The sequence below is a fragment of the Jatropha curcas genome, chromosome 10 (assembly GCF_041381405.1).
Source record: "Jatropha curcas cultivar XTBG-Jc1 chromosome 10, XTBG_Jcur_1.0, whole genome shotgun sequence".
Lineage (NCBI taxonomy): Eukaryota > Viridiplantae > Streptophyta > Magnoliopsida > Malpighiales > Euphorbiaceae > Jatropha > Jatropha curcas.
In genome coordinates, this window is record NC_143160.1 from 16,787,964 (window position 1) to 16,812,029 (window position 24,066).

Below are 24,066 nucleotides of genomic sequence, written 5' to 3' on the forward strand. Positions count from 1 at the left end.
TTTCCTATAAAAAGCGGCTCTGGGGCTCTGTTTTGAGACACTCGGTCTGTGTTGACGGACGCTCCTTCTCCCTACGCTCTTTGCGATTCTTTACTGCTTTCTTGCATTTTTTTTAATTTTAGTTTTATTTTATTATTATGATACTTGGTCACTTAAGATTAAATTAAAATTAATTCCCTTAACGAGGAGCTTAACCTATACCCTAATTTTGAGGCTCGAAGAGCCAATTTTCCTGGACCGCAAACAGTCCGATCGGACCGGAGGTCATTCAAAAAGTTCACCGGAAGTGTGCCAATATGGTACTTGAAATGTCTGAAAAATTACGAGGATCACGAAACTGGTCTCGGAATATTTTTTGGAGGTCCGGAACTCCCGAAAAAGCCTCCGGAACGAGAAAAAAAGAGAGGGGAAAAGGCACACATGCCCGCCCGCGGGGGTGGGCATGGCCGCCCAGGCCAGGCGGGCAGGGGCGCCCGGGGTCACATTTTTTCCTATAAAAAGCGGCTCTGGGGCTCCGTTTTGAGACACTCGGTCTGTGTTGACGGATGCTCCTTCTCCCTACGCTCTTTGCGATTCTTTACTGCTTTCTTGCATTTTTTTTAATTTTAGTTTTATTTTATTGTTGTGATACTTTGTCACTTAAGATTAAATTAAAATTAATTCCCTTAACGAGGAGCTTAACCTGGAGTTAAGAAGCGGTCGACGATTAAATCAAGTACATGAACTAAACTTTGCCTATTTAATTTTAGCACTTCATGCATGATTCTTTTCTACTCCTAATAATTCTACAACTGCATAAATGCATCCATGTCATCATTAGGCAAACAAATTGCCTCAATTAAATAAATTTAGGCTAAATGCCCGATTAATTAATAATCGTGGTATTAAAGCCTAAATCCGACAATAATGGCTTAAAATACCTAGTTAATCAATAACTATGGTTAATCGCCTTTATTTCAAACAAATTTGACTTAAGTCCAATTAATCAATAATTGTGGCTAAAGAAGCTTTAATTCAAACACGTTTTTTCCCGGCAATAAATTGCCTACATTACAATTCGATTAATCGATTTTTTCGGCAAACACATTGCCTATAAATTAGATTAACTACTTTCAGCAACAAATCGCTTAAATCAATTCTTTGGCGAAATGCCTTAAAATTAAAATCAACACTTTTGGCAAATAAATTACCTTAAATCATTCAATTTAGGCGACAATCGCCTAAACAATCATCAATTTTTGGCAACAATTGCCTAAATCAATCTTTTTGGCTAAAAGCCATTAAAGTCAACATTTTTGGCATCAAATGCCTAAAACAATCAATCTTTGGCAAAAAGCCTAAACAAAATGCACAAAGCATACACACACTCATGCATAAAGCATCCCCATTCAAAGCCCTTCAAAGAAGGCCTATCGAACTACGTTGACTTTGATCTTCCATTCAAACGGAAGTACGTAGGCACGTTCGGGATCTAACCCCGGGTGGCAAGTCGAAATCATCAAAACACATTTCATTGCATCCATCGCCTTGCAAAGCATTCATTCATGGTTAGTTTATCAGCATGACATGGTCTCGGGATCCATCTCGGGTTTGCACACCATGCCTTAGACATTGGGATAATTAATCTAGTAACTAGGTTAATTAAAATTGGAGTCACTTAGGGTTTTTTCCTAGTTTGCCCTAAAATAATTAAACAAGGTGGCGACTCACACATCACGTGCATTTCTTCCTTTATCATATGCATTAATATGCATTTGATATCTGGGGAGGGGTTCACAGTTTGGCGACTCTGCTGGGGACTTATGTAATCTTTTGCATAAAGTGGACTACAATTGCTGCATAAACTAACCTGCCCTTCTTTAGGGCATTATTGTACGAAGCCTTGTTTTGCAGGGGACCTTGACATGAATCAGGTGTTCTTTCTTTAAGAATACTTGAGGAGGAGATTTGAACTTAATTGACAAATTTGATTAAAAAAATTTAAATTTGTTGATTTATTTGCACGATCGAGAATCTTTTTCTCCATTGCATAAAAAAAAAATGAATTTCAAATGAATTTCTTCTCTCTCTGTTCAAACTTCTGAGTCTGGATAGTAAGTAGCGCTGATCGGCAGGTCTCTTTGATTATGTCGACGGACAGCCAAAGCGTCCTCCCTGTTACCGCAAACCATCCCTAATCCTTTTGGGGGTGGCCCATGAGTATGCGTACCGTTGGACCCACGTGAAACTCTTTGTTTCACATGTGGTTAGGTATATCCTTACTCAAGGTTCAAGGGTCCCTTTATAAGCCAATTCTCTATTTGTGTCATAGCCTATAGAACCTATCCTTTAGGACTATATGCACCCAATGATGCTGAATCATTCCATTAAAATGAATTATGTTGTGATGTTGTGCTCATTCACACAGTCATCCCATACTTCACCAAAAAAAAAAAAAATTTCTCAATTTGGCCCCAAAGGCCCAAAAATTCTCAATTTGGCCCCTAAGGCCCTAAAATTTCCAATTTGGCCCCAAAGGCCCAAAAATTCACAATTTGGCCACAGAGGCCCAGAAGTTCACATTTTGGCCCCTAAGGCCCAAAAAATTCTCAATTTGGCCCCGAAGGCCCAAAATTTCTCGATTTGGCCACAAAGGCCCAGAAATTCACCTTTTGGCCCCTAAGGCCCACAAAACTTTTTCTATGAGAATTTAGGGCCTTTCGAAAAGTCGAGGTGTCCAGCCCTGAGCACTCTATCTTACATATCACATCCCATTGGGTCCTACCCTAGGTGTCCTAGCATACCAACATTACCCTATCTCACATACCCTATGAAACACTTTATATAGGATAGTCTAATCATTTTGACTATGTCCTTTTACAGGTACACGTCCAAAGACCACCTGTACCCGAAACACCAACTGAGCTCTCACCCACAAGTCCAACAACCCCGACTGCACCAATGGCATCACTTGCTGATATCCAAACCCTCATTGAACAACTAGAGGCCAGAATGGAGGCTAGAATGAATGAGGCACTAGCTGCCCAAAGGACCGCCCTAATAGCTGAACTAGGCGGTGGTAATAGGAATGGGGCTTCCGCCGGGGGAAGTGGACCTACTACCTCTAATCAGGGTCCTGCTGCTGAACCAACAAACCCTACCCTAAACCTGGATGACGTGCCCTCCAGAACTGCTTCTGAGCTGGAAGCTTAGAAAATGAGAGAAAAACTGGAACTCCTAGAAAGGTCTATCACTGCCCTCAAGACACACAAGGAGGTGGTGGACATGGACTCCTTGTCCTTGTTCCCTGAAGCCAGACTGCCGACTAAGTTCAAAATGCCCAACATGGACAAATTTGATGGAACCACTTGTCCTAAAACTCACTTGAAAATGTATGTGGGTGCCCTCAACCCGTTCGGACTAAGCAGCGAGCTCCTTGCTCAGTTGTTCCAACAATCTCTCACCGGTGCTGCATTAAGATGGTTTGTCAGCCTGGATCGGTCTAAGATGAAGACCTGGGAAGACATTTGCAATGCATTTAATTCCCAATACCACTATAATATGGAAGTGGATGTTACCCGGAGGGAGCTGGAAACCACTAAACAAAAGAACAATGAGCCCTTCTCCTCGTTCCTTTCGAGGTGGAGAGCCAAAGCTGCTCAAATGATCAACCGACCCTCTGAACAGGAACAAGTTGACATAATAATCAAGAATTTACTGCCTGTCTACCAGTCACAGCTTCAAACACAGTACTTGCCTACGTTCCAATCGCTCATTGCGACTGCAACTAAGGTGGAAGACTTAATCCAGTTGGGTCAACTCAAAGAAGACTCATACAAGAAGCAGAATCATGCTGGACTTTGAAAAACCGTCTACAAGACCTGGTTGACAATGGGTCCATCATCACCAAGAGCAAGCTGAACATCAACCAATCTCTTGCCTAGCCATGGGATTAATGCAAAAAAAATTTTGCTGAACAAGAATCGTTCGATCCTTTCGAACTTTTCTTAGAAATGAATGAAGTTTGTGTCTGAGAAGGTTGAGATCAAACCTCCAAAAGAACAAAGGAATTGTTCAAGACCAACAACAACCTGTCTGATCGATTTAAGCATCGAGAAGAACAAAGTCACTTCAGTCAATCCAATCCTAGTCCATCACAGTTCACCTAGAGTCTATCTTTTAGGGTCTAGTTTTTTTCTTTTCATTTTCATTTCCATTCAAGTTTTCATTCAATTCAAATTTGTAAATCTAAGTGTCTTTTGTACACAAATTTTGTCTTATCAATAAAAAGGGATCAGTTTACGTTCCAATCATGTTTATACTCTTTCCCTATCCTTTCCTGTGAAAGCACAAAAAAAAAAAATCAGAAAAAATAATAAAAAATTTTAAAAAAATGATGACAAAAAAGTAATAAAAATTGGCAAAGAAAAATGCATTCATTTGCTCTGCATCAATCAAAGCTGGGGGCATCCTAAGAAGCACCATTGAAGGGGAAGTTTTGAAGGGCAATCATGGAAAGGATCCAGCAAAGGGTACGCATGACTTCAAACAGTACCGAGGTAAAGCCGATTGAAGGGGTTAGGGCCAGAATGGTTTCTCCGAAAACCCAGGAATGGAAGATTCTCCGACAGAGAGGTGTCTGAATTTTGAGCTTAAAAGCGACAGAATAAAGAAGTTATATTTGGAATTGGGTTGGATCTGCGCGAAGTCGCAATGCCATCCATACACTATTCAAGTCATCTCAGAATCAAGTTGCCTCGAAATTCTTTATGGAGAGGCTGCTTCTAAGCAAGCAAAAGGAAAAACGGGACAAAAGGAACCCCTGGTCAAAAGGAAGCAAATAAGCAAAAGAAAAAATGGCTCAAAAGGAACTTCTGCACAAAAGAAAGAAATCAAGGACAAAGCTACAGGAAATCAAGTTGTCAAAGACGGGTCAACTGCAAGCTCTCCATTAAATTCAAGCCCATCAAGGGTAGATGACAAATCATTTCAGCCATAAGGACAAAGACCAAGCGGCTGCTCACATTTTGAAAGAGCAAGTTAAAAGAAGCAGTCATTTCCACAAACTGGATGACAACAAACACCTTGAAAATCAAGCGCCAGGCATGGCACAAGTACAAGTGTCCTTATAAACAAGGATCATTTCTCAAAACAAGGAAAATGAAGAGCCTCCTCAAAATTCCTTATGGAGAGGAGAACCCTTGAGGAAATAAGTTCCAAGTTCAGAGGAAGATAAAAGTTCAAGAAAAGGAATCAAATTAACCTCAAGAATTCAAACATGGCGAAGCCACAAACTCAAAGCATAAAAGCTTCTTCAACACTCAAGCCACTCAAGTTACCACCACAATGTGGGTATTCAAAACTCTTTGTGATGAATACAAGTCATATTTCAGTCAACCAGTGGTAAAACCACTACAACAACAAAGTCAGATTCGCCTAGGGTCATCATTATCATACGAGCTCGAGTCAATAAGTTGATTCAACATCATCAAAGTCGGGAAGGAATCCCGCAAAGACGTCAAGCCGGGAAGGAATCCCGCGAAGAAATCAAGTCAGAAATGAATTCTGCATCAACATCAAGTCAGGAATGAATCCCGCAAAGACATCCAGTCGGGAATGAACCCTGTAAAGACATCAAGCCGGGAAGGAATCCCACGAAGAAATCAAGTCAGAAATGAATTCTGCATCAACATCAAGTCGGGAACGAATCCCGCAAAGACATCCAGTCGGGAAGGAATCCCGCAAAGACATCAAGCCGGGAAGAAATCCCGCGAAGAAATCAAGTCAGAAATGAATTCTGTATTAATATCAAGTCGGGAAGGAATCCCAAAGAAATCAAATCGAAAATGAATTCCACAATCAGCATTAAGGCGGAATTGAATTTTCCCCCAACAGCAAGTCGGAAATAAATTCCGCACCAAGACGGAAAGGAATTCCGCACTAAAATCAAGTCGGAGATGAATTCCGCACCAGCCGAGCACGAAGTTCGCATCCCAGAAGGAACTACGAAAGACCTGATTCTCCCCATCCCCCGAAGAGTTCTTGGAGATACGTAGGCAGCCACAAAGGCGCGGTCACAAACATAAGTATGCATCATAAATAGCATTTTCTCTTTGCCAATATAAAAAAAAAATAAAAAAAAATTAAAAAACAAGAAAAGAGAAGAAAAGAAAAATAAAAGCTGGAGTTGAAAACCCGAAAGGGCGGCTTCAGGCAAGAATTGAGCCCGCTAGGCTGAAAACCCGAAAGGGCGGTCTAGGCAAAAGTTAGGGCAAAGAGCCTGCTAGAGTCGAAAACCCGAAAGGGCGGCTACTAGGCAAAAGTTAAGGCAAAAAAAATAAAAAAAATTAAAAAATAAAAAAAAATAAAAAAAAAAATCCCTTTCAAAGGTCTCCTTGGGAGTATATAAATCATTTTTTCCAGGAATCACTAAGTTCCTTTGAGTCAAAATTCACTACAAGAAAAATTTGAGTCTCTAAATCGAGTCTCCTATAAGTCTCTAAAGTCAAGTCTCCATCACCAGTGGTCATTCCACAACGAGTCACAAAAATCGAGTCATTCTCAAAAGTTCGTTTGAAAGCGCACTCTTTGAGTCATTCCTCGAAAAAAAAAGAGAGAGAGGAAAATGTCAATTCAATCCCTGGGGTTTCCAAAACAACCCTAAAAATGTCAAACATAATCGTTGAGAGGTAATTCTTTAATACTCGTCCCCACTCGGACCATCGTTTCTTCGATCCTTTCAGACAAGCGATGTCATCCACATTGTTCGTTTCCTCGAGTCATATAAGTGGCTTTGTTCTCTTTGATTCCTCAATCGATTGGACAAGTACAACACCAATGTCTTGAAGTATTCCATGGTCAGCACCATTCTGAGGGCAAGAAGTGTTAAGAACCTTCACCATTCTCCCATCACAGAAGTAATCACGGAATTTTTAGTCTTTCATTAAGAAGAAATTCTACTTCAGCTAATAAGGGCATCAATTCTCTCAAGCAGGGGGCAAAATCCTCCAAGTCGGATTCAGGGGCAGGTGTTATACAAAAAAAAAAACATACACAACCCAGGGTAGAACCCAACCATCATCAATCTCTTTTACACAAACCCAGGGTAGAACCCGGTTAATGGTTAACCTTTTCTTTCACAATAAAACCTAGGGTGAAACCCTAACCAATAACCAACCATTTTTCATCCAAAACTAAGCCATTGGATCATCTCGACTTTAGGTGGACCCTTGGTTCTCAAAGAAAAAAACAAATCTCTTTTCAAGCCCTCATTAAGAGGCAAAATCTCTTTCCAAGTCCTCTAAGAGGCAAAATCTCTTTCCAAGTCCTCTAAGAGGCAAAACATCTTTTGAAGCCCTCATTAAGAGGTAAAACATCTTTTCAAGTCCTCTAAGAGGCAAAATCTCTTTTTCAAGCCCTCATTAAGAGGCAAAATCTCTTTTCAAGCCCTCATTAAGAGGCAAAACATCTTTTCAAGCCCTCATTAAGAGGCAAAATCTCTTTTGAAGCCCTCATTAAGAGGCAAAACATCTTTTCAAGTCCTCTAAGAGGCAAAAACACCTTTAAGTTACAAACATAAATCCATGCATTTGATCATTTCAAAAAAAAAAAAACCATGGTGGGGTTTCCTCCTCTGCCCATCCTCAAAATTTGCTCCTTCAGATAGCCACTGGCTCTTATAAATCATTTTTATGATAGCCAGTGGGGGGGCAACTGTGAATACTCAAATTTTGAGGCTCCAAAAGCCAGATTTCCCGGCCGCGGCGATGGTGGCCGCCCTCAAAGGGGGCGGTAGCCGCCGGCGACAGCGGCTGCAGTTGCCTGTGAATACCCTAATTTTGAGGCTCGAAGAGCCAATTTTCCTGGACCGCAAACAGTCCGATCGGACCGGAGGTCATTCAAAAAGTTCACCGGAAGTGTGCCAATATGGTACTTGAAATGTCCGAAAAATTACGAGGATCACGAAACTGGTCTCGGAATATTTTTTGGAGGTCCGGAACTCCCGGAAAAGCCTCCAGAACGAGAAAAAAAGAGAGGGGAAAAGGCACACATGCCCGCCCGCGGGGGTGGGCACGCCCGCCCAGGCCAGGCGGGCAGGCCCGCCCAAGCCAGGCGGGCACGCCCGCCCTCGAAGGCGGGCAGGGGCGCCCGGGGTCACATTTTTTCCTATAAAAAGCGGCTCTGGGGCTCCGTTTTGAGACATTCGGTCTGTGTTGACGGACGCTCCTTCTCCCTACGCTCTTTGCGATTCTTTACTGCTTTCTTGCATTTTTTTTAATTTTAGTTTTATTTTATTGTTGTGATACTTGGTCACTTAAGATTAAATTAAAATTAATTCCCTTAACGAGGAGCTTAACCTGGAGTTAAGAAGCGGTCGACGATTAAATCAGGTACATGAACTAAACTCTGCCTATTTAATTTTAGCACTTCATGCATGCTTCTTTTCTACTCCTAATAATTCTACAACTGCATAAATGCATCCATGTCATCATTAGGCAAACAAATTGCCTCAATTAAATAAATTTAGGCTAAATGCCCGGTTAATTAATAATCGTGGTATTAAAGCCTAAATCCGACAATAATGACTTAAAATACCTAGTTAATCAATAACTATGGTTAATCGCCTTTATTTCAAACAAATTTGACTTAAGTCCAATTAATCAATAATTGTGGCTAAAGAAGCTTTAATTCAAACACGTTTTTTCCCGGCAATAAATTGCCTACATTACAATTCGATTAATCGATTTTTTCGGCAAACACATTGCCTATAAATTAGATTAACTACTTTCAGCAACAAATCGCTTAAATCAATTCTTTGGCGAAATGCCTTAAAATTAAAATCAACACTTTTGGCAAATAAATTACCTTAAATCATCCAATTTAGGCGACAATCGCCTAAACAATCATCAATTTTTGGCAACAATTGCCTAAATCAATCTTTTTGGCTAAAAGCCATTAAAGTCAACATTTTTGGCATCAAATGCCTAAAACAATCAATCTTTGGCAAAAAGCCTAAACAAAATGCACAAAGCATACACACACTCATGCATAAAGCATCCCCATTCAAAGCCCTTCAAAGAAGGCCTATCGAACTACGTTGACTTTGATCTTCCATTCAAACGGAAGTACGTAGGCACGTTCGGGATCTAACCCCGGGTGGCAAGTCGAAATCATCAAAACACATTTCATTGCATCCATCGCCTTGCAAAGCATTCATTCATGGTTAGTTTATCAGCATGACATGGTCTCGGGATCCATCTCGGGTTTGCACACCATGCCTTAGACATTGGGATAATTAATCTAGTAACTAGGTTAATTAAAATTGGAGTCACTTAGGGTTTTTTCCTAGTTTGCCCTAAAATAATTAAACAAGGTGGCGACTCACACATCACGTGCATTTCTTCCTTTATCATATGCATTAATATGCATTTGATATCTGGGGAGGGGTTCACACCCAAAAATTCACATTTTGGCCCCCTAAGGCCCAAAAAATAATAAAATGAAAAAAATCAAGGAAATAGCCAAAAGGCTGGTCTTTTCGACGCGTCCGACTTTCGCCTGCAAAATTTATTTTTCAGACAACCACCGACTCCCATAAATCATTTTTATGATTGCCGGTGGGGGGCAACTGTGAATACTCAAATTTTGAGGCTCAAAAGGCCTATTTTCCCGGACTGCAAACATTCCGGCCGGACTGGAGGCCGTTCAAAAAGTTCACTGAAAGTATGCCAATATGGTACTTGAAACGTCCGGAAAATTACGAGGATCGCAGAACTGGTCCCGGAATATTTTTTGGAGGTACGAAACTCCCGAAAAAGCCTTCGGAACGAAAGACTAGCGAGTGGACAGGCCACGGCCGCCTTCGACGGCGGCAGCTGCTGCCCTCCACGACAGCAGCAGCTGCCGCCCTTCAGCCCGGATTTTCCCTATAAATACAGCCCCGAGTCGACAGTTTTAGGCACTCAGTCTGTGTTGACGGACGTTCTCTTCTCCCCTACGCTCCTTGCGGTTCTTTTACTGCTTTTCTGCATTTAGTGTAGGCTTTTATTATTCTACTGTTGTGATACTTCGTCACTTAATTAATTTAATTCTAATTAATATTCCCCAAACGAGGAGTTTAATCTGGAATTTTCAAGCTGAAGCTAAGAAGTGACTGTCGATTAAATCAGGTAATAACGAAACTCTGCCTATTTAATTTCAGCATTTTGTGCATATTCTTCTACTACTCCAATTCTGAATTAAACTGCTGCATAAATGCATTCACGTCATCAATTTGGCAAATAAACTACCTCAATTAAATATGATTAAGCTTAAATGCCCAGTTAATTAATAATCGTGGTGTTAAAGCCTAAATCCGACAATATTGGCTAAAGTATCTGGTCAATTAATGACTATGATATAATTGCCTTTCTTTCGAACAGCCCGGCTTAAGTCCAATTAATCAATAATTGTGGCTAAATAGCCTTAATTAGACACGTTTTTTTTGGCAATAAATTGCCTATATTACAATTCAATTGATCACTTTTGGCAAACAAATTGCCTATAAGTAAGATTAACCATTTTTAGCGACAAATCGCTTAAATCGAAACTTGGGCAAAATGCCTTGAATTAATCAATCTTTTGGCTGAAAGCCTTAAAATCAATCATTTTGGCGACAATCGCCCAATTAACACTCTTGGCAAACAAATTGCCTAAATCACATCAACTTTTGGCAACAAATTGCCTAAATCAATCTTTTTGGCTAAAAGCCTTAAACCGACACTTTTGGCAACAAACGCCTGATCAAATCAATCAATTCTTTGGCAAAATGCCTAAACAAAATGCACGAAGCATACACACACTCATGCATTAAGCATACCCATTCAAAGCCCTTTAAAAAAGGCCTATCGAACTACGTCGACTTTGATCTTCCAGTCAAACGAAAGTACGTAGGCACGTTTGGGATTTAATCCCGAGTGGCAAGTCGAAATCACTTAAACATCTCATTGGTCCAATTACATCAATCACCTTGCAAAGCATTCATTCATTGGTTAGTTCATCAACATGACATGGTCTCGGAATCCACCTCGGGTTCGCAAACTATGCCTTAGACATTGGGATAATTAATCTAGTAATTAGGTTAATTAAAATTGGAGTCAACTTAGGGTTTTTTCCTAGTTTACCCTAAAATAATTAAACAAGGTGGCGACTCACACATTCACGTGCATTTCTGCCCTTAGTCATATTCATCATATGCCTAGTATTTGGGGGAGGGGTTCACACCAAGGAGGAAGAGAAGAAGAAAGAAGAACAAGAAGAGGGATGAGCTGCTCAAGTGAAGGAGGAGGAAGACAGTAAAAGAAAGCAAAAACCAATAAAGAAGAAGAGGACCCTGCTGAGCAAGTGTTGAAAGTAATAAGGGCCTGTATCGAGGGAAGCTTTGAAGAAGCTGAAGCCTCTACTGATGTGACTTTTTCTGTTAGGGAGGAATCTGATTGTAATGAACTGTCTATGTTATTTAATGAAATGAACTTTAATTTTGCTTACTTGTTTGATATCTTTCCTGATGGTTCTATTCATCGAGTAGATAAGCACATGCGCATATTTTGATATTAACTCATCTTGCATGCTTGAATTTAATATTGGCAAAAAAGATAATCCACGAATTCTATTAATTGGGCCAAACCTAACGCCAGAGTTAAACACAAAATTTCAAAGTCTACTCATGGACGAAAAGGAAGCCTTTGCATGGAGCTATGAGGACATGCCAGGGATAGATAGGTCTATAGCTGAGCACATAATTCCTCTATATCTTAGAGCCAAGCCAGTAAAGTAAAAGAGAAGAAGGCTGAGACTAGCATGGGCCGAGAAGATTAAAGAGGAGGTGACCAAGCAGATAGATGCAGGATTTCTAGAAGTGGTTCACTATCCAGAATGGTTGGCGAATATAGCCAGTTCCTAAGAAAGATAGTAGGGTCAGAATGTGTGTGACTTTAGGGATATGAATAAAGCATCACTGAAGGATGATTTTCCTCTCCCTTATATTGATATCCCGATCGATAGTGCAACTATGATGGGATGTTACTTCATTATGGATGGGTTTGTAGGGTATAACCAGATTCTCATGGCATTGTTGGACAAGGTCAAGACAGCTTTTGTGATAGAGTTGGTACTTTCTGCTACCGGGTGATGCCGTTTGGCTTAAAGAACATTGGGGCTACTTATCAAAGGATGACAACTACATAATTTCATCACATGATCCACCAGGAGTTAGAAGTTTATATAGATGATATGATTGTCATGACTAAGACACCAGAAGAGCATCCAGCAACCCTAGAAAAGTTCATAAATAGAGTGATCAAATACAAGTTTCGGCTAAACTTGAAGAAGTGTGTATTTGGGGTGACTTTTGGGAAAGTACTAAGATTCATAGTAGGACCTAAAGGAATAGAGATCGATCCAAATAAGATTAAGGCGATCCAAGAGATGGGGCCCCAAAGACGGAAAAAAAAGTGAGAAGCTTTCTAGGAAAGATTCAGTATATTAACAGGTTCATATCGAAGTTGTCTATAGTATGTGCTCCAATCTTCAAGCTTTTAAGGAAAGATCAGCCAGCAAAGTGGAACAATCATTGCCAAATAGCTTTCGATAAAATCAAGAAATATTTGTCAAGTCCCGCAGTTTTGTGCCCACCAAAGCTAAGGAAACCCTTAATTCGATAATTGACAGTGGAAAATGCTAGAATTGGAGCCATGTTAGAACAAGCTGATGAAGCTGGTGTTGAGAAGGCAGTATACTACTTGAGCAAGAAGCTTCTTCCAAATTAACAAAAATATAACTTGATTGAAAGAACTTGCTTAGCGATGGTGTGGGCGATTAGAAAGTTTTGACACTATTTTCAGTCTTATAAGATGATAGTAGTATCAAGAATGGCTTTGGTCAGATATTTATATGGAACACGAGTACTAGTGGGGAAATTAGCAAGATGGCTAATCCTATTATTAGAATTTGATATTGAATATGCTACTAAGAAAATCGTCAAATGGCGAGCAGTTGTAGACTTTTTAGCAGCACATCCAGTTGAAGATAATGAGTAGTGGGAGATCGACTTTCCCGATGAACATTTGGACTTGATAGAAAAGAAAGGATGGAAGCTCTACTTTGATTGTTCAGCTCATAGCAAAGGAGCTGGAGTATTCATTTTGCTAGAATCTCCACAAGGAGAAGTTATCCCGATGTTGAAAATATTATAGTTTGCAGTTACGAATAACATGGCAGAATATGAAACCTGTTTATTTGGGTTAGAAGCTCTAATTGGAGTTAAAGCTGAAGAAGTTGAGGTTATTGGTGATTAGAAACTAGTCATTGAGCAAGCTAACGGTAATTGGGAAGTTAAAGAATACAGGCTGAAACCCTACATTGACTACCTGCACATTGTTATTCAAAACTTCAAAAGAGTGACTTTCATATATACAAGTGGAGCAAACAACCGAGTACCAAATGCCTTGGCTAATTTAGCATCATCTTGGGAAGAAATTTAAGTTATGCCTAACAAACCTTTTATAATGTCTTTGGGTAGCATCATGTGTTACGAAGGAGAAATGATTATGAATATCGAGGGAGAAGGACAGCCATGGTTCTATGATGTTCTACATTGGATGACTAAAAGAGTGTATCAAGATTCAGCTATTAGAGATGATAGAAGAGCTATACAATGTTCGGCATTACAATTTGCAGTCTTGGACTGTCAGTTGTACAAAAGAATGTCAGATGGGGTACTGTTAAGATGTGTATCAAAGAGAGAAGCTGAAAGGATTATGGAGCAAATCCATGCATGGTTTTATGGCACCCACATGAATGGAAAAGCACTTGCAAAGAAAATTCTCAGACAGGGATTCTTCTGGTCGATAATGGAAAAGGATTGTATTTCTTCTGTGAAAAGGTGCTTCAAATGTCAAATACACGGAGACCTGAGTCACATTCCACCTTTAGAGTTAAATCCTTATATTTCGCCATGGCCATTTATAGCTTGGGAAATAGATATCATTGGCAAAATTTCACCACTAGCTTCTAATGGACACGAATTTAAAGTGTTTATAGTGGACTATTTCTCAAGATGGGTCAAAGCAGAATCCTTCAAAAATATCAGTGCCAAGCAAATGGCCAAGTTCATAAAAAACAACCTAATCTATAGATATGGAATTCCCTATCATATAGTGAGAGATAATGGAGTTCAGTTTCAAGCACAAGTAAAGACTCTGTAAGAGAAGTATGAAATTGAGCATCATAAATCTTCAACGTACCGACCACAAGCTGATGGGCAGTGGAGGCCGCAAATAAAAACATCAAGAAGATATTGAGGAAAATGGTAGAAAATCATTGTGATTGGGCAAGCAAACTACATTATGCTTTGTGGGGCTATAAGACTATAGCCAAATCTGTGAATGGGGCAACCCCTTATTCTCTAGTCTACGGGATGGAAGCTGTGCTACCAATAGACATAGAAGTGTAGTCCTTGCGCATAATGATGAAATCTAAGATTCTAGAATGTCAATGGGCAGAAAATCACTATCAAGAATTAGCACTCCTAGATGGAAAAAGACTCAATGCCTGATTTATGGATTAACTTTATAAAAGGAGGATAGTTAAACACTTTAACAAAAGAGTTCATCCGAAGCTACTAAGAGTAGAGGATTTGGTTCTGAAACAGATACGGCTAAACACTCATGACCCAAGGGGGAAGTTCAAGCCTAACTAGAAAGGCCCATTGCTGATCAAGAGAATGTTTTCCAAAGGTGCAGTGAAGCTATAATACATGGAAGGCAATGAGTTCATCGAACCAGTCAACTTGGATATACTAAAGAAATTTTATGCATAGCTTGAAACATTTATGCAAAAAGCCCAATTAATAAATTCACCCTTTTGTGTTTTTATTAACTTTAAAGCGTGTTATAATAAGTTTACATTGATATGCAAATGTTGTGAATTTACTTCGATGAAAAGAATAACAAGAAATATATCAAGCATTTTTAAACAAAAAGACATTTCATTCATAATAATTGCATACATTCGTAAAATTGCACTATCAATAATTGTCTAGTACATTTTCATTAGGAAGCAGGATAGAAGCATCTACATGCTAGGTCCTAATAGAAATCTAGCTATCAACAGATCAGCCGATTCTGAATCAGCACCGACTTGAGAATAAGCTTGTAGCTAAGAGCAATACAAGTCTAGAGAAGAGGTATCGACCACATCAGAAATGGGTACAGTCATGCGACTAGGCCAGGTGAAAATAAAGCGAGATAAAAATCATTGTGTAATAAGGCCACCCTCGAACCACGTGTAATCAGGAACAACCTGGTAATGATCATACTACCTAGCTACTTGGCTGGGATAATAATCCACCACCATGGTTAAGCCACATAGGGGCACACAAAGGATGTAAGAAGAAACTGCAACTCGCTCTATGTATCACCAGGGGCAAGTCCATCTGACTCCCTCAAAAGTGAGATCCTGAAAAATAACAGTCCAGTCTTCAACAATCTTGCCAGTCAAACGGTGGTGATTTCGGACATAGATTCATGGTCTATAATCAAATATTAGATGGTTCGATAGTGGATCCATCACCTATAGTGATACGGATCCACCATCACTCATCTATGGAGTCCAAAGGAACAAGAAGAACAACATGGAAAATCCATTAGTGCTTCCTAGTGGACCAATTACAAGAAGTCATACAAAGAGACATGGGGCAGCCATGTCCTTATATGTTCAAGATCAAGTTACACAAGAGCTTCATGATCTTGCTTTCAACAAGTGTTGTGTTGAACTTGAAGGCACAACTAGGCTTCTTACATTATTGGAGGCATATGTTGATGGTGTAGCACGCCCTGGCTATACTAGAGCATAACTTTGGTGTAATAAGTTAGCCCATTTGTGTTAGTTTTGAGTTGTAATTTTATTAATGGGTTGGGCAACCAATAAATTAGGCCGCCCTTTTATTTTTATCCTTAGTTGGTTTGGATTAATTATTCCTTATCCTTAGTTTGTTTGGATTAATTATTCCTTATCCATAGTTTGTTTGGATTAATTATTCCTTATCCTTAGTTGGTTTGGATTAATTATTCCTTATCCATAGTTTGTTTGGATTAGTTATTCCTTATCCTTAGTTGGCTTAGATTAATTATTCCTTATCCTTAGTTGGTTTGGATTAATTATCCTTATCCTTAGTTAGTTTTGATTAATTATTCCTTATCCTTAGTTTATTTGAATTAGTTATTCTTTATCCTTAGTTGGATTGGATTAATTAGTCCTTATCCTTAGTTAGTTTAGATTACTTAATCCTTATCTTTATCCTTAGTTGGATTAGTTATTCTAAATCCTTTAAGGATCAGGTTTTTAGATTTTAGTATAAATAGCTTTGTTATGTTGTTAAACAAATCATTCAATGAATTAATAAACGTACAGATTTATTCATGCTTTGGCGTGTTCTTTGATTAGAGTGATTGTGAGATTGCTTTCCTCTAATTGCATCAAGAATCAAGGTAAACTTATCAATTTATTTGTGGCGTTTATTGATAGGTGTTAATTTTATAGTATTTTTAATATAGTTTTTATTAGAATTTTAGTAAGTTTTATCACTTTGATTTGATTTTAAATTCATTTTTAGTATAATTTTGTTCAAAGCTTCCTTGAATCTTAACCGCTTGATGTAAGAGAAAATTATAGGAATTTGGCACAGAAAAGAACATTACAAGGCAAGATACTCAGCCTCCAGCACACCCAAGCCGTGCTAAAAAGCTAAGGAAATCAAGGGAGAGTCAGGAGTAAGCACGGTCTGAGTTGTGCTAAAAGGCATGGCCGTGCCCAAAAGAGGATTAAGGCGTGTCAAGTCTAGCACGCCCATGACAATTCTAGCTGAGAAGGACAGAAACAAGCACGCCCAAGCCGGTGCTATAAGGCACGCCCGTGCCACAAAGATTCATCAGGGTGTGCTTGCCTAGCACACCCCGTGCTCCACTAGCCAAACTTCCAGACTTCATGTCACGACCCAATTTCGTGGGCCGGACCGGCACTAGGACCTGGGTAGGCTTAAGGCCCCCGAAGCCCGTAGTAAGCCTAACTTATTTAAATCTCACATTCTATTCATAATTATGGATTAAGGCCCATTAACTTATTTCACATATGTATCCAAAATATAGTTCATATATTTAACATGAACTTTTATTATTTATTTACAACCCAACTGGAATACAATTGCGGAACTCTACCTTTACGTTTACATCGTCATTTCTATCATTAACAGTCTTCTATAATTGATGTCCCAACTCCATGGGATTTTTCTTTCTTCTATTACCTGAAAACAAATAGGTAGGCAGGGGAGAGCGCCAAACTCAATGAGTAGGGTTAGATAACCCTCTCACCCCACACAATCACACAGATGCTAAAAATATTTTTATCTGGTCACCGATTAATTTTATGATCATGCAGTTTGTCACACAAATGGCAATACAACAGCAATCACAATTATTATCACCTTCATATAATCACATCACGTGGAAATTAGTCAGTGGAGTCACCGAACCCCCGATGAGCCGTCCTCCCACATGGCTCATCCTCTCACGTGTGCACCAGGGAACCGATCCCCCATACTGGCCGACCGGTCTAATCCTCACTTGACCAGCCCTCTCATTGTTTTTCCATTCTCTCTTTTTTTTTTCCATACCAACAGGAGCCAACCCAGTGGTCTCCATCCAATCTAGATCATCAGGCGCTCACAACAGGAGGCCACCCTGCGGGCTGCGATCAGATCTAGACTACCAAGTGCGCAACGACGAGAGGCCATCCTGTGGTTAACGGTAACGGTAACGGTAGGTGCACACGGGGGCGCCGATCTCCCATTTACCCGGCTAACGGTAATCAGGATCCATATAACAGTAACGATAATCATAATCAGGATCCATATAACGGTAACGGTCTCACAAACCCATGGTGACCCACTTCATCCCAATTCCACACAAACAAGGCACAGCAATATCACATCACAAGTAATCAAGCAATATTTAATATCAACAAATAGTGCATCACAATATGGCAATAATGCATGATAACATTTAGCCGTGAATGCATGAATGCAGGCGGATGATACTAGTTATCTAACACTACTCACAGTTCTTTATTGTCCTCTAAAAGGACTGCCTTTCTAGCCACATGCTTCCAGCCTTTGTCCTCGCATTTTTGAATTTTATAATCCTCTAAAATAAACAAGAAAATTCTAAGTAAGAATTCTAATTCAGAAAATTATATTTCACATTCGTTTTTTAGTTTTGGTTTCCAGTCATTTAATTCACTTATTAAATTAAACTATATATATATATATGATTTTCTAATTTATATATGTATTCTAATTTATCAACTTTAAATAAAAAGTTAAGTAATATTTTATAATAATATTATTAATAAGAATAATATGATTGATAATATAATATTACTAACAATGATAATTTTATTCGTATTATCTATTAAAGTCCTAAAAATAATCTAATTTCTACCGAAATTTATTTTATTTTCTACCGAAATTTCGGCAGCATCTCCCCTAAAAATTGGACTATCCACCTGTTAAAATATCAACAATATACCAATAATTCCAAACCACACAGCCCATCCATCGGGCAATCAATCAATTCAATTTCTCCCATCCTCCATATTCTCCATATCAACATAAATTTATAAATGTTTCTTTAAACTCGAATTTAATTTTTAATCAATCAAGTAATTTTTTATTAATCAATGAATCAACACTAAATTAAACTAATTTAATTAATCAAGTAATTTAACTAATCAGTAGATCTAGCCAAATTAAATTAATTTAACTAATCAAAATTGCTAAATTAAATTAATTAATCAAGATTACTAAAATCAATTTAATTCACTAAAATTACTTAAATCAAATTAATCAACTAAAATTATTAAAATTAAACTAACTAAAATGACTAAATTTAATTAACTATCATTAATAAAATTAAATTAATTAACTAAAATGTATTTAAATTAATTTATACCCCAAATATAATTTTTTTGTCAAATTTCGCTAGATCGGGGATTTTCACGCGTGCCGGATCGGAGAGCAGTGGCTGTTGGTGGTCGGAGGCACGCTGGAGCGGCGGCAGAGGCACGATCTGTTGTGGCGGAGCAGTGGCGGAGCAGCAGGGCACGGTGGTGGCGCGACAAGGCGGAGACTGTGCTGCTGCCGTGCGCTGCGTAATCTGGCAGAGGGCGGAGCTACTGGCAGTGGCGCGTGGAGGAGCAGTGAGGCGGTGCGACTGGCGGCGTGGAGTGGCGGCGAGGTGGCCCGCGAGGGCTAGGTGGCACGCGACAGATCTGCTGTCTCTCGCCAGTCACACGCAGACAGACGCAGGGAAGAAGGAAGGAGAAGAAAGAAAGAAAGAAAGAAAGAAAGAAAGAAAGCAGAAGAAGAAGAAGAAGAAGAAGAAGGGAGGAGGCGGCGCGGTGGCTGTGTCGGTGGAGTGGAGGTGAGGCGCTGGTGAGGGTGAGGAGTAGAGGTGCAGCGCTGGAGATAAAAAAAAAGGGAATTTTCTAGATGGTTTGGGTCGAACCGGTTCGATTCGGTTCGATTCGACCCAAATCTTTGGTTTTCAATTGGTTTTCGGCTTTTTCAATCGGTTTTCGGTTCAGTTTCTCACGGTGTTCGCATTAAAATATTGAAATAAATTTACAGGCTGTCAGTTCATTAAATTTAATTGGAAAATATTTGAAAATAAAAATTCGGGTTGTTTCACTTCAGCACGCCCCTGTGAACCCCTCCCCAAAATGCCATAGGCATGTGAATGCATGTGACTAAAGGAAGAAATGCACGTGAATGAATGAGTCGCCACCTTGTTTAATTGTTTTAGGGTAAACTAGGAAAAACCCTAAGTGACTCCAATTTTAATTAACCTAGTTACTAGATTAATTAGCCCAATGTCTAAGGCATGGTCTTCGAACCCGAGGTGGATCCCGAGACTATGTCATGCTGATGAAACTAGGTTATGTGATTCGACTTGCCGCCCGGGGTTAGATCCCGAACGTGCCTACGTACTTCCGTTTGAATGGAAGATCAAAGTCAACGTAGTTCGATAGGCCTCTTTTAGAGGGCTTTGAATGGGATGCTTTATGCATGAGTGTGTGTATGCTTTGTGCATTTTGTTTAGGCATTTTGCCAAAAAGGTTGAAGGATTTAGGCACTTGGTGCCAAAATGTTGATTTTGAGGCTTTTAGCCAAAAGAATTTAATTTGGGCTTATTCTTGCCAAAAGATTGATTTTTAAGGCATTTGTGCCAAACGAATTGTTTTAAGGCTTTTAAAGCCAAAATATTGGTTTAGGCAATTAATTTGCCAAATGATGCTAATTGGGCGATTGTCGCCAAAGTTGATTGATTTAAGGCAGTTTATTTGCCAAAAAAAATTGTTTGAAGGCTTTTAGCCAAAGAAATTTAATTTAAGCGATTTGTCGCTAAAAAGGTTAATCTTCACTTATAGGCAATTTGTTTGCCTAAAGTGATTAATTAAATTGAAATATAGGCAATTTATTGCCATAATAAAAAAAAAAGTGTTTAATTAGGGCCTTTTAGTCACAATTATTGATTAATTAGACTTAAGCCAAAACTTGTTCGAAATAAAGGCAATTTCACCATAGTTATTGATTAACTAGGCTTTTAGCCAATATTGTCGAATTTAAACTTTAATACCACGATCATTAATTAACCGGGCATTTAGCTTAAATTTATTTAATTGAGGCAATTTATTTGCCTAGTTAATGGTATGAATGCATTTATGCAGTTATAGAATTTAAGAGGAGTAGAAAAGAAGCATGCATGAAATGCTAAAATTAAAAAAAACAGAGTTTAGTTTTGCGTACCTGATTTAGTCGACGGCCACTTCTTAACTCCAGGTTAAGCTCCTCGTTAAGGGAAATTAATTAATTTAATTTTAATGACCACTTAACAAAGAAAGAAAGCAATAAAAGCTAAATTAAAATGCAAAAAAGCAGTAAAGAATTCGCAAGGAGCGAGAGGGAGAAGGAGCGTCCGTCAACACAGACTGAGTGAGGAAAAAAGGAGGCCCGAGGCCTGTATTTATAGGCGCAAAACGGACTGTTTCCGGTGGCTGGGTCGCCGGATGGACCGCCGGCTCGGCGGCCCGCCCGGCGGCCGGGCCGCCAAGTCTCGGCGGCCGGGCCGCTGGCTGAGCCGCCGGGTCGGCGGCCCTCCCGGCGGCCGGGCCGCCGGGTCTCGGCGGCCCTCCCGGCGGCCCGCCCGGCGGCCGGGCCGCCAGTTCGTCGGCGGCCTGCCCGGCGGCTGGGCCGCCGGGATGGGCCGCCGGCTCGGCGGCTGGGCCGCCGACTCGGCGGCCTTCCCGCAGCCAAGCGCCGGTCTTTCGGCGGCTGGGCCGCCGGCTCGGTGGCTGGCTCCGGTGGCTGAGCCACCGGGGCAGGCAGGTTTATTCCGGGGGCTTTTCCGGGAGTTCCGGACCTCCAAAAAATATTCCGAGACCAGTTCCGAGATCCTCATAATTTTCCGGACGTTTCAAGTACCATATTGGTATATTTCCGATGAACTTTCCGAAAGGCCTCCGGTCCGGCCGGACTGTTCGCAGTCCGGAAGAAAACAGGCTTTTGAGCCTCAAAATTTGAGTGTTCACAGTTGCCCCCCACCGGCAACCATAAAAATGATTTATGGGCGTCGGTGGTTGTTTGAAGACCAAATTTTAGAGGCGAAAATCAGACGCGTCCGGAAGACCTGCCTTTTAGCCTTTTCCTTATAAATAGCTTAAGAATTCATTTTTCATTCATTCCAAACTTTCAAAAAAAACAAAGAGCTTCTCCAATTCTCTCAACTTTCTCACCATGGCAGGCTATAGCAGTGATGAAGACCTTCTGGAGTCTCTGGGGATCTCCCTTGATGATGCCAATCTGGCGGTGGAAGCTGATACCCACGCCTCCGTGACCGGCATCTTTGCCCAGGTAAGCTCATTTCTCATTTATTTATTTGGGCCTTGGGCCAAAATGTGAATTTTTATTGGGCCTTTAGGCCAAATTGTGATTTTTTGGGCCTTAGGCCAAAGGGGAATTTTATTGGGCCTTAGGCCAGATGTGATTTTTTTTGGGCCTTAGGCCAAAATGTGATTTTTTGGGCCTTAGGCCAAACAATGAATTTTATTGGGCCTTAGGCCAAATGTGAATTTTATTGGGCCTTAGGCCAAATGTGAATTTTTTGTTGGGCCTTAGGCCAAATTGTGATTTTTTGGGCCTTAGGCCAAAATTGTAATTTTTTGCTCATTATGTTTATCAGTATGCATGCTAGGAAAGCACTAAGATATTACCCTTAGTAAGGAACCGAGGAGTAACTCTTAGGTCATTTTACCTTTTAGGATTGCCGTATTAAGTTGGATGTCGGCGAGAGTTCAATAGCTGGAATTCCGCCCGAAATTCTTGATTACAGCCACCCGGTGGGTGCAATTATCCGCCCGTCTTATCTGGGTTATCTAAGACACCTTGACATGGCTCGGAACAATCACAAGGAATTATTGGGTGCTTTGGCCGAGAGGTGGTGGGACACTACCAACACCTTCCACTTTTCTTGGGGCGAGCTGACAATGACTCCTACGGATTTTTCTGTGATTTCCGGGATCCCTTTCGGAGTTCGACCGATTGAGCTGTATGATGATTGGAGGTCTGAGATCTCCTCTGACCGAATGTTGGAGTTGATTGGGCTGGACCTGCCCCGGATTGTCGAGCCTGGCACGGTTTCTCCCGCGTTGAGCATTTCTAGGCGCTGGTTATCCCTCCAGGCCCCTGACATCTATGCTAGATTTGGGCGGGGAGAGTTGACGGCTACTCAGGTAGCCAGATTTACCTTGCTGCTATTATTTGCTTCGACCTTCTGGTCCAACAGAAAAGAGAGATTTAACCCCTCTATCTTGAAGAGTTTGGAGAATCTGGCCCATTTAAAGGAGTATGACTGGGCTGGTGCTATTCTGAGCCGCACGTATGATGATATGTGTGCTCTGAGTCGAGGTCACTGCAAACTCAGCGGAACTTACTACTTCTGGGAGGTAATGTAAGGAACATTCTCCTTTTCCTACATCTGGATTTTTCTTTTTTCACTGACTCTTCTTTTTTTTTCTTTCTTCTTTTACACAGACTTGGGCATTCGAATACTTTCCTTACACTCGCCCCGAGCTGCTTCAGCCTGACCTTGAATTGGGGCTGGCACCTTTGGCTTGGAGATGGTACAAATCACGTCTTCACGCTGTTCGGCGCAAGAAATCGCTGAAGGAACTGAGAGCCTTCTTTGATACATGCTCTTTGGAACTGGTATGTGCTTTAATGATTTTAGATATGTTAAATAAAAATGATTTATTAACATAAAAATCTTGTAGGCTGAAGTGGGGCCAATGACTGCCCGTCTACAGAGCTGGATTCAGGCTGATTCTGGCTTCCAGCGGTCAGACACTTTGACTCAGCGGAGGGTGGTTCTGTCGCATCCATTCTTACGCCGATATTACTTGGGCGAAAGAGTGGACATCCAAATAAGAGGCTGCCGTTCTGTCCCTTATCCCCCTCCCACTGACATGCGAGCGGGCAAACAGATGGTGCTCACTGCTACTCATACCGAGGGCATTCCATACTTGGAATTCGTTATGGAGGGAGATTATGATGAATTCTGCCGCATTACTTTAATGCAGCCCATTGGATCTCGTCTTGATGATTTCCAAGGACCGGCTCCTTCTCAGCCGTTCGGCACTCGTTCTTCCCGAGCTTCGGGTCCTTCAACTAGGACTCCAAGGAGGAGGCCTGTGACTGATCCTACTTCTTCTACTCCGGTTGGGGGTTCTTCGCGGGCCGGGCCTAGCCGACCGGCAGGCCCTTCTAGGGCTCCTCGGGCCATTCTGGAGGCTACCGGGCCGCTTCATCCGGATCTGGTTAATCTCCGCCTACCCTACAGTATTTCCCACTTTGTACCCGACGGCCCTCCAGCTACTCGAGAAGTCTCCCTGGAGGGTGTGGATCGCCTGGCTCTTCCTTCCGAGGACATTACTGAGGTA

At 40.7% G+C, this 24,066-nt stretch overlaps 1 protein-coding gene across 1 annotated transcript; it reads left to right on the forward strand.

Annotated features, from left to right (window-relative positions):
• The first annotated feature begins 21,582 nt into the window (after positions 1 to 21,582).
• LOC149493193 (protein MAINTENANCE OF MERISTEMS-like) lies at positions 21,583 to 23,848 on the forward strand. The gene is made up of 2 exons (XM_089715623.1): positions 21,583 to 21,982; positions 22,390 to 23,848. The coding sequence occupies exons 1-2, from the start codon at positions 21,866 to 21,868 to the stop codon at positions 23,080 to 23,082; spliced, it is 810 nt and encodes a 269-aa protein (XP_089571749.1). The 5' UTR covers positions 21,583 to 21,865; the 3' UTR covers positions 23,083 to 23,848.
• Positions 23,849 to 24,066: the final 218 nt, after the last annotated feature.